General features: G+C 42.6%; 1 protein-coding gene across 1 annotated transcript; it reads left to right on the forward strand.

Annotated features, from left to right (window-relative positions):
• The first annotated feature begins 667 nt into the window (after positions 1-667).
• On the forward strand, positions 668-14,524 carry LOC117714242 (lysozyme-like protein 1). Its single transcript, XM_034510934.2, has 5 exons — positions 668-764; positions 2,324-2,487; positions 2,988-3,146; positions 13,589-13,667; positions 14,313-14,524. Exons 2-5 carry the CDS (start codon positions 2,349-2,351, stop codon positions 14,380-14,382), a joined length of 447 nt encoding a protein of 148 aa, XP_034366825.1. The 5' UTR covers positions 668-764; positions 2,324-2,348; the 3' UTR covers positions 14,383-14,524.
• The last annotated feature ends 3,167 nt before the right edge of the window (positions 14,525-17,691 follow it).

The raw sequence follows: 17,691 nt of genomic DNA on the forward strand, positions 1-17,691 counted from the left end.
TAGAAGACTGTCTTCTAGGCAGCTAGGAAAAGGGTCTCAAAGCCCACTCCCACAGTGACATACTTTCTCCAACAAGGCCACACTTGCTCCAACAAGACCTCTGCCTGGCCAATCATATTCAAACGACCACGGATGTTAACCACATTACAAGTATTTTATTAGGCCTGGGAGTTCTTTGCACTTTTGTAACTTTTATTCCTGATTTTTGGATGCTATTAAGTTCTACTTGAATTATCCTGGTCTTATTAATAGCAGTTTGCTTAAAGCAAATACATTTTATGTTGTTAAAGTTTTCAATGTCAATTTAACCTCTATCTTTTGAAACATGATATACATATAGAGAAATAGATAGATGATATAGAGATAGAAATAGAGATGGAAATAGAGATAGAGATAGAAATAGAGGTAGATATAGATATATATTGATAGTTGGTAAAGCATGGAAGTGTAGGAACCTGTACTTGGAATTTAAGATTCATGTCCACTTAGTTATGGGGGTTGGAATGAAGTTCTAAACTTTAGAGAGGTGATCTCACTTGCAAGAGAGACCCTGGCCAAGCTGTCTAATGGATCAGACAACCGACAAGACTGTTCAGAACTTCGGGGTTCTAGAACCTCCAGGCAGCTGGAAACAAAGGACATAAGAATTCTTTCTTTGCCAAGGCTCTAGGGAGAAGTCCTGAAGGATCACTTGTGCCTTGTGAGAATCAGAAATGGCTTCAAGGAATTCAGAAAGGTCCTGGGAACTACCCCTCATTAACTGAGTAAGTAGAACCAATTTCCTCCCACCGATCACCTAAGAAAATGTCTACCGCCAGCCCTGGGAATCTGCCTTCTCTATAAGAGCAGAGCCTCAGCTGTTTGACCAGCCCAGCAAGGGCAAGCCTTCAGCATCGCCAAACAGTATGCTTGGGGCTGCCATTGCTGTGGCTCTTGTCTTGATCTGTCTCCAAGCAGACTCTGATGCAATGGATGAAACCTGACTCATTTTGTAGGCTCTGCATCTGGCACATCATTTATCTGCCTTTCTGTACCTGATGTAAAGCCACAGACCAACACATTTCCTATGAAGAAACAGATAGTATTGTAGAGCTGGTGCCCTCCACACTCTGGCATGGTTTCTTGGGCCTGACAATGCACTGTGGAAACAGTCATGCACAATATATCACCATATGGGCAGACCAGGGTTCCAGTAAAACCTTACTTGGAAAACTACATCTGGTTTGCAAGCCTTATTCTTCACCAGCACCTAGTTGCTCCACTGCTTAGAAACTGAAAGCCCCTCTGTGGTTCTCTACCAGTCCATGCTTGCACACAGAGCCTGGTTTTCAATCTTACCTCTCAACTGGGGAATCTAGCTCTATGGGAATAACTAGCAGCATAGTTCTGCATAGGTGCAGAAAACAACAATAGACAAAAACTGAACAAACCTTGAGTCACTGTCCCAAGTAGGTATCAAAAACCTCACACCAGCCTCAGTCCATCAAAGCAGTGCTGTTTGAAGAAGGTATTACTCATATGGGAGATCTTGTTGGAAGCCAGTTACCAGCAAGAAGGGCAAATCTCGCTTCACCGCCCCCTTTACATAACCTGTTATCTCAGGTTCCTTTGTTGTCCCTGTTCCTCATCTCCCAACATTTCCCACTCATGTGACCCACTGTCCGCTCTCCACTTTAATTTACCAAGCCAAGCATGCCTCAACTGGAGTAATACTGAGGTAACCCCTCAAAAATCAACCAACCAACCAAACAAACAAAATCCATCCATTTACAGTGTCAGATAAGAAACTGATATGTCTGAAGCAACACCCCTCCATCTGGAAAAGCATCAAACTAAGAGAATAAGAGAAAATAGACCTTTCACCAAACCAGGCGTTCTATGTCTCCATAGGCCCTCCTATGTCTCATCTCTGGTTGCAATATGATCATTCTGAATGCATATGTAGGGACCATCTCCCTCCACATGTTCTTCTTTTTTCTTCAATAGAGAGAGTTAAGGTGAAAATCTGGAAATACCATGATTTCCCTCTGGATGTCAGCGAGGGAGGGTTCATTTCTGTTTGACTCTACAGACTCAGTAGCAAGGGCCTATAGTCTTATTCCTGCCCTGTGTACTATGTCTGAGTGGTTTTCTTCTTTTTCCCTGATGGAGGTTCAGAATGTCTGAAAATGGACAGGAACTACTCAGGTCAGGGAGCCCACAATCAGAAAGTCCTAAGGCAGGGATGCCCACAACCAAGATTACTATATTTTTGAAATTCTTACTTATGACTGGCGCTCTGGGGGGTGAATCAATGTCTGACTGCTCTCCTGATCTTTGGCAGGCTCTGCTTCCAACGGGGCTTCGGGATGAAGGCTGTTGGTGTCTTCGCCCTAATTATCAGCTTCAGCATAGTCGCAGAATCCAAAATCTACACTCGATGTAAACTGGCAAAAATCTTTGCAAAGGCTGGCCTGGACAATTACGGGGGATTTACCCTTGGAAACTGTGAGATTCCTCCCAAGCCTCCAGCCTCAATGCACTTTTGAGAGTTGGTGTCTGCTCTGAGGTGCTGTAGGTCCCCTCTGTGTTTCCACCTGGCGGTCTCCAGCTTGACCAACTCTACCCCTACCAGAGATGGCTGCTAGCTTTTCCTATGTTCTCCCAAACTGCACACTCTGACCCATTCCTCATCTTCCCATAGCCCTTGGTTTGTCATTGCTACAGACCTGTGCTCATGACCCCAGGGAGAGAAAAGAAGAACGATGCCACCCATCCCAGTGTGTGGAGTAGGCTAGGCTTCCTCCTCCTGATGAGTCTCAGCTACTGGCTACTGTGCAGGTTCTGGTGTGGCACCCTGCTCCTGTACACATCTCTGTATCCTGACGATATTTCTCATTTGTGCATCCTGCCCCAAGGTCTGCTGGGAGGAAGCCACTGGATAGCATGTATAAATAGCTTCGCCTCATAGAGCAGGCTGAGACAAAGTTCTTCTTTTCCCCATGTAGGGCTCTGCATGGCATACTATGAGAGCCACTACAACACTACAGCTGAGAATGTCCTGGAGGATGGGAGCACTGACTATGGCATTTTCCAGATAAACAGCTTCACATGGTGCAGAAATGCAAAAAAGCATCAGAAGAATCACTGCCATGTTGCCTGCTCAGGTACTGTTTCTGATTTCCCAGATTCTGACAAGCTTCAGGTGCAAAGATAAGAATGTAGATCAAAAGACAGACACCTGTATCTGTCTTAAAACTCAGAGGTCATATTCACAAGGAAGTCTGCTCCAGGATAGCTTTTTCTGTGGTGTATGTGCACAAATTCCTGCGAGGGTGGGTTTTAGTAAGCTCTCTATGAAGACAGGACTGAAGGATTGACCTAGGTCTTTTCGTGGATTGAAACATTCCAGTTTTCAGCAGAAACAGAAAGCATTCTTTGTCAAGGGCATACTAGAATTGATCTTCTTTGAGCACGGGACTGTTTCCTTGAGTGGATTAAGACAAATGGGCTCAATTTCCATTTCTTAAAGAGTAGAAATTCAACTAGGATTCACTTCCTGCTCCTTCGCTTCTGTTATTAAGGGACATATGTATGGCCAATATGGAAATCAGAAAGTGATAAAACATAACAGGCATGTTCTGCTTCACCAAGCCTTACCAGTGAATAAGAAAGTGTGTGCTCATATGAAAGCTAAGTCAGTGGCTGGGCAGGACAGGCATCGATTGATGGGCTCCAGAGAAAAGTGATATTTTAAGAAATTCCAGGGCTGGGAGTCTGTTATATAGTACTAGCCTAGCATGTTGGAAACCCTAAGGTTAGTTCCTAGTTCTATCAAAAAAAAAAAAAAAAAAAAAAAAAAAAAAAAAAAAAAAAAAAAAAAAAAAAAAAGAAAGAAAGAAAGAAAGAAAGAAAGAAAGAAAGGTTTTATGAAAACCTCTAACCTGGGATGTGGAAGACATACAGGATTTGAGAATCCAGAGACAAGAATTATTCTAGGCAAAGAAAATAGCAAAAACAAAGAACTACACATGGAAATGTTTAGGGGCAGGGTAATACTGAGATATTCTTCTTATGGGGAAGAAAAGGAAACTAAAGAACCATAGCAAACATGTCAGGAAAGGCTGGAAACTGTTGTTTGAGGGGTGAGTGGTGGCTGGACTAAGGAGTGGTTTTCAAGAAGGGGACACCACCTAAGCATCACTGTGGTGACTGTAGTGAGAGTGAGTCCTCAGTGGTGGTAAGTTTATAATTACTGAAAAAAATGATGATTTTATTAATTCTTTGACAATACCATAGTTTATTTTGATCATAGTACTCCCTGTACCCCAACTCCATCCTTCAACCGCCCTTCCGTGCATACTCAACCCCTCAACCCTCTCCCTCTGTTCTTCTCTCTCTCTCTCTCTCTCTCTCTCTCTCTCTCTCTTCTCAATGAGTCTAGTATATGTTGACCAACTAGTCTGAGAAGCAGGGTCTAGAGTATGGTTGACCTACCAGAAGTCACACCATTAAAGAAAATGGACTCTCCTAGCAGATATCAAATGCCAGTAATTGCTCAGCTCATAGTGACATCCGTGCCCACCTCCACCTTCCATGCTGGAATTCTTTCTGACTTGAGCTTGAACAGGCTTATGTATGCTGTCACAACCTCTATAAGTAGTCCATATGTGTCTGTCCTGTTGTGTCTGGAAAAGGGTCCCCTTGAAGTTATTCATCACCTCTGGCTCTTTCAGACCTTCTGACCCTTCTTCTGTAAATATGCCAAGACTTTCAGGGAGAGGTATGGATATCCCACTGGGGACTGAGCACGATAGTTTCTCATCTATTCTTGTTCACCAGTTGAGGGTCCCGATATAAATTGCCATCTGCTTCAAAAGAAAGCTTCTCTGATGAGGGCCAAGTGATATTGTGATCTCTGAGTATAGCAACAAGCCTTTAGGTTTAGCATTTTCATACTGTGTCCATTTGGCACAATAATAGTGTTGAGTTCTCCCTAGGGCCAATGACATATCCAATCATACATTCTCAGCCATGTCAACAGTGCCAGGTATGGGTTTCATCTATGGAGCAGGCTTTAGATCCTATCAGAAAGTGGTTGGGTTTTCCACAACATTCATTCCCCTATTTCACTGGTGAGCATTTCTTGTCAGGGTGGTCATTATTATAGATTACAAAATGAGGTTCAGATTACTCTTCTCCAGCAGCATGCATAACACAGGGCAGCCGTGACCAGTTTCTCACTGAAGAATCTGTGGAGGAAACATGACACTTCTTTGGGGACAGAGCTATGTCAAGTGACCTAGAGAAAAATCTAGAGGGAAATAATCTCAGACTCACCATCCTCCCTCCTCCCCTACTTACTGCTTTTCTCCCTGACTTAAACCATGGGAAGTCAGAGGACATGGAAGTCCATTGGTGGCTTCTCTGTGGCTCTGCTTATCGGTTTACAGAGCATGGTGAATATAGAAATGAAGGAAGATTCCAGCATGGCCTCCATATAATTTTTTCAAAACACTCTTTGTTGCAGGAAATATTTTTAAAATGCAATTCACTCTACCCTGGCAGACCCCGGTGGGCTGGCTGGCCAGTCACCGGCGGGCATGGCCGGCCTGTTCTCATCTCATGGAGACTCTGACTCCGAGCTCCAAAATCTCTCCACCCAGCTCGATAAGTTCCCACTGGCAGGTCACTACCATGCCAACCCCATGCTTCAAAATTCCTAATCTTGTAAGCTATATTAAAGTGACCAGGAGTCACTTGTAGCACATCTTGTCCTCCCACTGTCCCTGTCAAAACAAAACAAAACAAAAACAAAAAAACAAACAAACAAAAAACGTTTCTTTCTTCTGCCGCTTCTCTTCCTCTCTCTGACCTGGAAGTCCCACCTACTCACCCAGTGATTGGTTTCTTTATTCATTAGAAGGGTAACATGAAGTCCTGAGTACAGGATTGACTCCTCACCCCAGGAAGTCCTCTTGGAGAAGCTGAATTAGCATCAGAGTACAAACAGCACCAGTGCTGTCCACAACAACTTTTAGAGGAAGTTTTTCACCAGGAGGATAAATGAAAGCAAGAAAAGCAAAGACACAAACATAGCAGGACTTTCTCAGACCCACCAGTGGTATAAATAGTGACACAGAAGCAGTTTAATATTTTAAAGCTTAGGCCTTTTAGCCAGGGCAGTTTCTCAGCTGTCTAGCTTAACGCAACCAATCCTGGCACTGTGTCCTGCCATGTGGCTAGTTCTACCTCTCTAATCTGCTCTGGTCTGATTATTCACCGCTGTGTCCACTGGCAAATCTCCCATGTCTCATTTCTTCTCCCAGCATCCCTCCCTCTCTCAAAAGTTCTGCCCTCCACTTTCTGTCTAGCTATTAGCCATCAGGTCTTTATTACAACCAACCAGATACAATTCTAAATTGCCTCTAGTCTAGTGAGGAAAGATGCGTGTTTTTAAATATGGTGCTGGAGATGGGCCACAGAAATAACAATACCAGGATCCTGCCAGCATTTAGCTCTTTGTGGGCACAGAATTAACAATTGAAAATACTAAGACATACCCTCACATGATGTGGCCCAACACACAAATCAGGAAAATAAAGGCAGCATGAATCCAGTAACCAGGAACTCAGCAAAGGAGAAAAGCCAACGCAATCCTCAGTATGGCCTAGGGAATATAGGATTTACAGCCTTAACAATTGATCTTTGCTCTCAAGCACAGTTTGTCTCCATGGCAAACAAGCATTTAAAAAAAGCTTGGGTGCTCTGTAGTTACAAATGGCTAACTCTTCTGTCTTGTCTTAGTTCTGTTAAGAGTGAGTAAGATATTCTTAAATTATCGGCTCTTGTAGTTTTGTTTCTTCTTTCTAATATATGAGTTTCTGAAGCTCTGTTAATAGGTACATGCTTATTGATGATGGAGGTCTTCTCAATAGGCTAGTCCTGCTCTCACTAGAGTATGTGCCTCCCCTTAACCAGGGTACCATCTTTTACGCAGACACAGGAGAATAGCCTGATAGTAGCCCCAGCTTCGTCTGGGAAGTGTCCGCATGGCCACTTTCCCTCTATCCTTTTACTTTTAATTCATCTATGTTCTGGTGCTAAAAGAGAGAGATTCTATAGCTTTTCTGTCCTTTCTGGCAATCACTGCTTTGTATTGACAAGACCGAGGTTAGTAACTGCTTTCCTGAAGGGCACACAGTAAATATTTTATTTAGGCTTTTTGGGCCATATGGTTTCAGTTGCAGTTACTAAACCATGATGTAGTGTGAAAACAGCCACGAAAAATATGTAAATGACTAGGCATGGCTGTTTCCCCAATAAGACTTTATTTAAAAACAAGAGAGTGCGGGGCAGCATGGAATTAGTCAGCCAAGCGCTTGCTATGCAATACGAACGTCTGAATTCGGATCCCCACAACCAACATAAAAACCCTGGCACAATGGGTATGATCTCAGGGAAGAAAAGAGGATCCTGGGACCTTGTATGGCCATCAGTCTAGGCAATCAGTGGGTGACAGTTTCAATAAGAAAAAAAAAAAAGTTCTCAAAAAATAAGTGACAGAAGACCCCTGATGTCAACTTCCGTGCAGCACAGGCATGTATGTATATATGTACATGTGTACACACATGAACACATACACGCATGCACACATACACACAGCATGATGTCTGATGCTTGCCGGACCCTGACTTAGACCCCTTGCTACTTGTTGTCTGGTTCGCCCCTTGTTCTGTGATCCATGTCTCCTGTTACCTTTTGAATTAACTAAATATCTTTTTAGTTTTTGTGATGGTTGTTTTGGCACCCACGGCCTATTTTATTTTTAGTAGTTATCTGTAGCTTAAGTGGGATCCCTGCTTTCTAGCGTTGTGTCTCAGGGCTGTGTGCCCGTGTCTTTCACCTTAGCCATCTGTGCACCTCATTATGAATTTCATTATTTTTCACTTTAAGTAGTTAGTTAGCTGGCAGGCCACGTTATAATGAGGAGGCAGCTTTCTCTGGGTGGCGCACATGCCCGCCTTCAGCACTCTTCATCCCCTGGACAGCGTCCTCTGGGCAGCAGGCTAAGGGTCATGCATTCTCAACCGATCCCTTCAACTGTTTCTCTTCCGGTGGTGGAGGCTCCTAACCAGCCCGGCCAGCTTTCTCTGTCTGAAAGTGATTCTAATTCATCTTCATTCTTGAGAAATTTTGTGTATAAATAAAGGGCACATAGAACACATACAGGAATAACATGCCTCAAAACTGAAAATATGTGTAGAAAATATTATGTCTCTCTCTATATATGCAATTCTAGATGACAAGGAAAATTTTCAGTTCTTCAGCATGCTTCTCCTTCTAGATTCTGACTTAGACAGGCCTTATGCACTCAATGTTCTCTCTTCACTTACCAAGTTCTTCATTTTCTGGGGTCTATTTTAGCAATTCCCATTGATTCATCAAATTCGGTGTTCAAAATCTCTGATCTTTTTATTTTTCCTGAAGTGTTTCGTCTATTAAACCCAGTCCCATACCTCCTTTTCTCTCTTGGTAGGAAATTCTTTTAGACTCCATCTTATACCACATTTTTCTCTTTCCATTGATGATTTTTATCTTTATTATGAGTTATGTATTGGCACCTCCTTGTACACATAATGGATTTTCTTGGCTACTAGACAGTTTGTTTAAATAGCACCTTAGTGAGTGTCTGGTTTGTTGTTCCTGTCAGGAGAATTGAATTTTGACAAGTAACTGAGTTCACCTTTAAATTCCATTACAGTTCTAAACTATGTTATGTGCGGCTAGTTCATCCTCTATCAAAACATGACTTTCTTGGTGCCCTTGATGGTCACTGAGGTCTCTTCCTCCTGAGTAGCCAAAATAGGTAAGTCTCCCAACCTGCTGAGCCCTGTAGGTGTCCAGCTCCAGGGCATTTGTTCCTCCCTGGTCCAGGGAGCCAGACCCTTAGCTCACCTAGATTGAGGTGTAAGCCGGTTGCCTCTCAGACACTCTCCACAAGTTCTTGCTCCAGGAATTCTGATATCTCAGTTTTCACTGACCTAGTCTTCTCTGAGCAAAATGTCCTGGCAACTATGGGGCTCCAAACCTCCATTTTATCTCTTAAAGATTTTGTACCATCAGGTGTCCAGGGTTTTTCCTGTTTTCAGCTCTTGGCAGCAGGAAGGAAAATTGTTCCTGCTCCCACAGATGTGCTCGGCTTGATTTGCACTTTATTCACTTATTACTGTTCAGTGTCAATTGAGGATGTCTCAGGAAACGCAAGCCAATCCTAGTGTCGGGAGCTAAAGTCTGGGTGGCTGGTGCTTAGTACTAAAGAATGTTCCTATTTGTCTCCACATCACCATAAGATGGGGACTGGGGTTGTGGCCTAGTGCTAGAGGGCTTGCTCAGCAAATGCAGGCTCCTAGAGCTGGCTTTAAAATAGAAAACAGGATGCTGGCTTTACACCTTAAATCAGCTTTCAGTGACTGCTCTACCTCAGCCTTGGGCAGGAAAGCAGTAATTAGGAAGAATGTTTTTCTGTTTGTACTATATAGAAGTAGCCACATTGTTGTGAAACCCTATAAACCAGTTGACATTAGGTATCTGCACAAAATACATGGCATTACATGCATGTACACTATAGACTGGCATTGGGTATCTTCACAAGATATATATATATATATATATATATATATATATATATATATATATATTTCATGCCACTTCAGAAATTATACACTGTCTTTCATTTCAAAACTCTATTTCTAAAAATCCCACCCTTCTTCAAACTACTCAGACAGAACTATTTTTAAGTACTTGCTGTCATTTAACTGCATTCCCCCTCCCTGTCTATATTTTAGAATCAACCTTGAAATTCATGTGACTGGTATTGGAAGTGGGGTATTTAGAAAGCAGTTTAGGTTAAATGAGGGTGGAAGGATCAGGACTCTATCTTGGCATTAGTGATTGTATAGGACAGGTAGGAAGGCCTGAGTGAGCATGCATGCTCTGTCTTCCAGGTCAGGTCCTCTCATGTCCTCTCAGCCAGCAGACCCCAGCAACATGCTCTAAACTAAATTTATTTATAAAATATCTAGTCCTTGGCATTCATTTTGTTAGCGCACCAGAAGATGGACTAAGTAAATATTTACATATATAAAGTAAACACAAACACAAATATATATACATGCATATATGTGTATACTGCATGCACAAATAAGCATATCATTTATGACTTTTCTCATATAAGGCAATCTTTATTTTCTTTCAAAACATAGGCTTTGCTAATGAGAGATGGCTACGGGAAAGAAAGTGATTGCTGGTGTCTCCATAGAGTGTATACCATGTGTGCTGATCTTAGTCTTCATTGGATTAGCATCTAAGTTGGTCATTGTTACTTCAGAGAAGAGAAAGAGATGTAAACCAGGACCCTGGTGTGATTATTTGGGAGGCAGGAGGAGGCCTGGGTACTTGAACATGCTCTAACTGGAAGCAAGCAATTCTCTGAGTACCAACTGCTGCAGTTTTCTGTTGTAGAATGTAGAGTAAACGATCCCTCTACATACGCTTCCTGAAGAACTGTTCCTATTCTTGTTTGGCTAGACAGAATTGTCTATTTAGAGTAAATTGAGCAGAAACAATTATTGGCATGAATCTTTCTAAAAGCCTGCTGCTTCTCCCAATTTCTGCCCCTCTGCTGCCCCTATGTGGTGATTTCTCTCTTTCAGATGCTTTGCTCTGTATCTGGTTCCTTATTTCTCAGCCCCAGGCTTCCTAAACACTAAATTAGTCCAGTCATTTCCAAGAGACTCTATTTTATTTTATTTTTTATTTATTTAGTTTATAAATAATATTGGTTTTCTGTCATCCAGACTGGGCTCATAATTATAGCTGGGGCTGGCCTTGAACTCAAAACCTTCTTGCCTGTAATTGCCTGTAGCTAGAATCACAGGCATGTGCCATCACACTCAGCTCTAAGTAGCGCTTTTGAAACTCTCTAGCCAAGCTGACAAACAACTTCCCCCATGTCGCCTTCTTCTCTAATCCAAATCACCTGATCCTGCTGTGAGTGAGCCCTGCTCAGGGCTCAAACTGCCTTTCAAGATCAACTCTTGTCTTAAGACACATACATAGGATGTACTCCTACACAGAAGAATGGAACGTGGCAGGTTCTTCCCCACAGTGTGTAATGTTCCCTTCCCAACCTCTTGGGACATCATCAAGGCCACATGGGCTCAGTTTATAGAGACTATGATGATACCCACTAAAACGAATGTTCTGAGTATTAATTGGTATTTTCATACAGATTCTTACTGTGTGCCTGACACAGTAAATGTTATGTTAACTGAATTAACTGAAGGCAATGAATAGCTGTTGGAGATATGTGTGTTTCTAGAAACAAGACTTACAAGCTGGAAAGCTCTGCTTCTTTTGGTGACAGTAAACTGAAAGCAATGGTCTGTACACCCTGCTTCAGCTGCTCCTGCCTCCAGATCATTCCAGTCTCAGGGTTTTTTTTTTTTTTTTTTTTTCCTTGTTAAATGGTAGTTTGTTTTAAATCAAAATAAGCCACATTTTGAATAAATCTGCTTGAAGAAAATGTCACAACCATAATCTTCTAAGAAAAGTAATATTATTAAAACTAAGCCAGCACACTGCAGAAAAAAAAAATCCACTTCTAGTAAATTTACAAACAACGCCTTATTATGATGTTTTATTAAAATGTGACATTTTAAGCCAATGTTTCTTACTTCTGGTTATTTTTTTTTTTCTGACAGAATAATGCATTTCTATTGTAAAATGTTAGGCTGTACAGCAATGGTGTCAAAGCATGGATGGCAACAGCTGAGCTAAGCCTCATTAAGACACTGGCAAGTTCACAATCTTTTTTCTAAAGCCATCCTATAGTCTTTGTGTAAAGATGGGACCTTGTGTGCCACAGGATGGGGAATCCACCAGATGGCAAAGCACCTGAAATCTAAGACAACTGAGAAGCTGAGGTCTCACATGTATTTAGTGTTAAATTTACTGTGTTATCTTTTCCAGCCTTAATTTAAGTATAATTCACAAAATCTCTCTCTAAAGAATGTATACAATGTTGTGTTTTCATATCTATATATAATATGAAGTGATTTCTACAATCATACTAGAGGCACATCCATGGTTACTGGGTATGTGTATGTGTGTGATATATATGATATGAATAGGGGTGTGGTACAGGAATGGTTTGTATATGGTGTGTATATGTGTGTGTATGGAGTATGTGGTGCATATGTTGACTGAGAGTGTATTGTGGGTGGGGGAGGTGGTGTGTGTGTGTGTGATGTATGGTGTATGGTGTATGGTATAAACTACATAATCATTATGCTGTGACCTGGCTCTCCAGAACCCTTGCATTTTGCATCTGGACATTTGTACTATGATCAACAACCCCCCACTCCCTCCCACCCCTCTGCCCCCTTGTGTCCCCCTGCCCCCTCATCTCCTCTGCCCCCTCTCCCCCCTGCACCCCCTGCAATCACCATTCTTTCCTCAAATCTGTACCTGGAGAACCCACCTTGCTATGGGTTCCAAACCTCCTTGATGTAAACATGAGAGAAAAAGTCAAACATTAAACAAACAAAGAAGAAAACAACAAAAAGAAAAGTGTTGAGGTTTGGTCTTTTGCTATCTTTTGTAGTGCTAAGTGTGGGCCCCCAAGATCTAGTTGTCCCAGAGATGAGAGAGTACGAATATTAGACTTTTCTGTTGTAGAAACTTTTTAATCCTGACCTGGGGTTTCTACCCTGCCTTTGATCATTTAGTTCCCAGATTAAAAACACACACAAACACATACACACACACACACACACACACACACACACACACACACACACACACACACACAGAGCCTTTATGTTTACAATAAGCTTTAAACAGAGCAAGAGCTGGGCAGATACCTGGCCTCTATGCCGTTACTATCGCCTTTCCTATTGATAACACCAGTTATTACTATTTACTGTGTTTCATCTGTTCTGCACTTAAACTCCAATTGGCCAGCCCTCAGGGACACATTTTTATAACTCTTAACCCATGGTGGCTTCTTTTTCCTCCTGCTGCACATTATTTTCCCTGTGGTCCCTCTCAGGGCACTAAGCCCAGGAAGCCTAGATGCCACCTATAACTCTTCTGCCCAGCTATTGGCTGTTGGCATCCTTCTTTGCCAATCAGAAATAACCTGGGGCCAAGGTGTGCTCTCTCATCTCTGGGACAACCAGGTCTTGGGGGCCCACACTCAGCACTACAATAGATAACAAAAGACCAAACCTCAACATGGTTTTTCTTTTTTGTTTGTTTGATGTTTGACTTTTTCTCTCATGTTTACATCAGCGAGGTTTGGAGACCATTTCTAGGCAAGTAGTATCCACCATTCCCTCCTCAGGTAGGCCACAGTGAGGACAGCCCTGAAAACCAAAGATGTATTGTTGGTGATGAAATTCATGTTTTTCTGTAGGGAAAGTCACAGATCTCCCAAGTCCCTCCAGAAAACAGCAGAGGGAGACTCTGACATAAGGACGCTCTGGTGTAAGGACCCCCAGATGGCTGACGCCCCCGCTGACCCTCACATCTCCTTTCTTTACAGCCTTGATCACTGATGACCTCACAGATGCCATTCTCTGTGCCAAGAAAATTGTTAAAGAGACACAAGGGATGAACTATTGGTAAGTGTGTCCTTGGGAGACGGGGCTGGCGTGCGTAGGCAGTGATGTTAGACCTACCTTGTGTCTGCTCATCGTGGCTTGCGTGGACATGAAAAACTGCTATCTGTAGAGTGGTCCAAACAAGAGGCATGGGTGTGTTGATACTCATCCCATGAGAGAGGTGGGGGTCCAGAGGAACACAGTACAAACAAGTATGGGAAAAGGCTTTGCTCTGAATTCATGACAATGAGACTACAGCAATATTTGGTGGAGATCAATAAGAAAGAGCAGTGAGCATGGAATGTTCCAGTCTGTGAATGAACTCGGCAGAAACTTCGCCTAGGACAGAGCAGGATCCATGTGTGAGCACACTTCTTTCAGCTGTATGTCTAATGAATACTGCTGGTCAGGCTGTCCATTTGGTAGGTCAGAACTGTCAGCTCAGGGATCCATCCTTACCAAAGTAGTTTGCTTGTCGGTGAGGCAAACAGTGACTAGGAGAAAACAGGGTGATGGTGGAAGGACAGAAGGCATAAATGAGACAGAAGAGTGGCAACTTTGGATGTCAGAGTTGGGTTACCGGAGAGTACCCCCTGGGAGGTTACAGCTAGAGTCATTTGGTTGGTGCACTTCCTTCCGCTGCCCCCATTTTTATCTTCTCCTCAGGCAAGGCTGGAAGAAGAACTGTGAGAACAAAGATGTGTCTGAGTGGAAGAGAGGATGTGAGGTTTCCTGATCTGCAGCAGGTGTAAGGGTGCTTTGCCATGGCTCCTCAGATTTGTAATGAGTCTCCCTTTCCCTCACAGTATCCCTTCTCAAAATTGGAGAGGGAATCCAAGCTGTATTTTAAGAAAGTAAATATTTCCCTTTATATTGTCTTCACGTCTCTCTGACCTGAGTTCAATGATGTCATAATAACATGATGGTGTTAGTACTTGGGAAATCATCTTCATTATGTCTAAGGACTGGAGAGAATAAACGTTTCTCCTTTGTTGTAAAGATTCCCAAGGATGCAGACGTGTTGTGTCTATTTGCTCAAAAATGAGACTTTTGAAGGTCAAACTCAGCACTGTTAAGGAACCTTACGAAGGCTGCTGACCAGTTTGACAATTCCTACATCCCCAATGACTATGGCCATTCTTTCTGGCCAGGGAACACTTCTCAGATCAACATTGCTGAAGAGGACACTCCTGTATCCTGGGTAGCGTCCTGATGGCAACTCTGGTGGGACAAAAAGATGAAATCATGGTTCTTGTCACCAACATCTACGACAGCCACTTGAATTAAACCTACCGAATTCCACTTGACTGTCGGGTTCAAAAGAAACTCAGAGCAAATGGCTATCTGTGTGGCTATTAGCATCCAAAGTGCATGCTGGCTTCCAGGCTCTCCCTGTAATACCTATTTCAGAGTCCCTGGCTCCTCCCAGCTTTTCTCACTCTGCCCCCTACTCTAAATGTCTAAGGCTCATGAGCTTGCCTTTTCCCAGCTTCCCATTCCTATATAACCCTGACATTTCAGCACCCTCTTGTCCTCACATTATACAATGTCAAAGCGCCTTCATCTCAACACATGCAGATTCGATCAGCTTGGCCGGGACCATGATGACCACCAGAAAGGAGTTGATCCATCATGCACTGGCCTGAAGACATCAACTCCCAGAAATATTTCCAGGATGGCTCTGCTGGATATAGAGATGGCCCCCTCTACTGATGTACAGAGCAGGATGGCACTGCCCCAGGGTTCTTGTCCGGTTTCCTGTACACATCTTTCTGTCCCACTGGGCCACACTTGGTTGAAGCTGTTTTGTTCTAAAAGTGAAGTGAAAGTGGTAGCTATTGTTGAGTGCAAGCTGAATGTAGACTGTACAAAACTGAGGATTGTTGGAGAAATGTGTTACACACCAATAAGCTTCCAGGAGGACTAAGTCCCCGGGTTGAAGAATACTGTTCCAACTCATCCAAAACCCTTCAATGGTTTTTTGTTTTTCGTTTTTTGTTTTTGTTTTGTGTGTGTGTGTGTGTGTGTGTGTGTGTGCCCATTGCCCAATTTTGTGGCTCACTTCGTACCCACTAGCTTAACTTGCATCTTTAATCTTTAAAAATCATGACAGCTATTTGTCAAAGAATACACACCAGTATTGTCACAATTTAACAAGCATCATAAGCCATGGGAGAAAACCCTTTTGAAAATGATTTAACAATTGAAAAATAATTCTACAAGACGACTTAAGAAAAACTGAAAAAAAAAAAAAAAAAGCAGAATCCCTTAAGGTCCTCTAAATTAATAACCTGTGCCAGTGGCAGCCCATAAATATGTATTTTTCACTGTTGTGGTCCAGTCATCCATCTGTCCTGCAGGCCTCATTCTTCATGGGGCTCCTACTTCATTAAAACCCATGGCACCAAGTTAATGCGGGAGCTTGGTTGGCACAGACCTGGCGCCAGCCACCCAATGTCTAGGGAAAAACATCCCCAAAGTTCAAGATCGATCTCTCTCTCTCTCTCTCTCTCTCTCTCTCTCTCTCTCTGTCTCTCTCTCTCTCTCTGTCTCTCTCTCCGTTTCTCTCTCTCTCTCTCTGTAAAACTCATAAAAATTCCAAACATACAATGTTACTATTTTCCTCCAAAATGTTTTATTTATTCAATACTTCTACAAATACTAATTTAGGATCAAAATATAATTTTCTGCAATTCAGAAATGCAAGAGGAAATGATTACTTCTATTCTTAGCCTATCTTTATTTGACAAAAGAGTCTTGAAGCAGCAACCCGTTTCTATCACTGCATGTGGTTTTTCTGGCATCCAGAATGACTTTCTCCTTATTTTCCTCAGGACCAGCCACTTTGTGAGCAGGGCTACCATATGCATTGAGCTGACGGTTGATATTACGGGTGCATTTTGAGGATACTTCTTTTTCCCTTGAAGACTAGTTCTTGAGAATCCCCCTTCTCTAACATCTCTGACCTTTGCATCTCAGCTTGATCTCTTGTGGCCCTAAGACTTTCTGAACCCCTCTGCCATCTTCCTTGACATCTCTTGCGTCTAGCATGCCATTTCCCCTCTAGAGATGATTGACACTGGTTCTTGCTTAGGTTGAAAAACTTTGCTCCTTTGCTGCAGCTAATTAGAGCTCAGTCCAGCCTGCATGAGGCTTCCCTCTCCTCTGTCCCTCAGAGATCTTTCCTCTGAGCTCATATTAGCCAGTGCTGGTATTCCTATCTAGTCTGTAGACTCTTTAATGCCTGGGTCATACCTTTCCCTTCCTGGGTTTTTCATAGTCCCCTTTGCAGAACTATGAAATAGTTGGTCGTGAAAACTTTGCCACTGTTTGGTTCTGCTGAACACCTGGAATGACAGAAGGGCAAATGAGAAGCAGCATCTTGCATTTATTACACTTTTGTTTTCAAGATGTTGCTTGTAAGAACTTCGGTGTTGGGTAAGGCATGCCTCATTTCCTGCCAGTCACTCAGATACAAACTGTGTGAACGTCTCCCCACCCTCACAGTGTAACACATCTATCTAAGCTTATCCTCCTATGAGATCAACAGAGAAAAGGAAAGAAGCTATTCTGTACACTTTAAATTTGGAATGTTCTCTGAAGGTTCTTGTGTTGAATGGTTGCCTCCCGGTTGACAGTGCTATTGAAAGTGTTAGGAACATCAGAAGGTGAGGCCTAGCTCATCAGGTAAGAATACTTTGTGTGCAAGTGTAAGGATGTGAGTTCATATCCCTAGAACACACTCAGCACTATGGGAGAGAAGGCAGCAGGATTTCTGGAGCTTGCTGGCCATCAACTTAGTTCTAGTTTCAGTGAGAGACCATGTTTAAAGAAAATAAAGCAGCAAGTGAGAGGACACCTGATGTCTTCTGGTACTTGTATGTACAAGTGCATAGTCACATCTGCCTGTACAAACATTGCCTGTGTACACACAAAAAATGCACAAAAAAAGAAATTTCTTAAAAAGTTTAGAAGGTGGAGCCTTCATTGAGAAAGCACATTGCTGGGGGTGTGCCTTTGAATGGATATTGAGGCCTATTCTTTC

This window comes from Arvicanthis niloticus, chromosome 8 (genome assembly GCF_011762505.2).
Source record: "Arvicanthis niloticus isolate mArvNil1 chromosome 8, mArvNil1.pat.X, whole genome shotgun sequence".
NCBI lineage: Eukaryota > Metazoa > Chordata > Mammalia > Rodentia > Muridae > Arvicanthis > Arvicanthis niloticus.

Bases quoted from the DNA above. Each gene is read 5' to 3' on its own strand.
- LOC117714242 (XM_034510934.2), top strand. From the start codon at position 2,349: ATGAAGGCTGTTGGTGTCTTCGCCCTAATTATCAGCTTCAGCATAGTC. The intron at 2,488-2,987 runs GTGAGATTCCTC...TTCCCCATGTAG, and splicing joins GGGATTTACCCTTGGAAACT to GGCTCTGCATGGCATACTAT. The intron at 13,668-14,312 runs GTAAGTGTGTCC...TCTTCTCCTCAG, and splicing joins ACACAAGGGATGAACTATTG to GCAAGGCTGGAAGAAGAACT.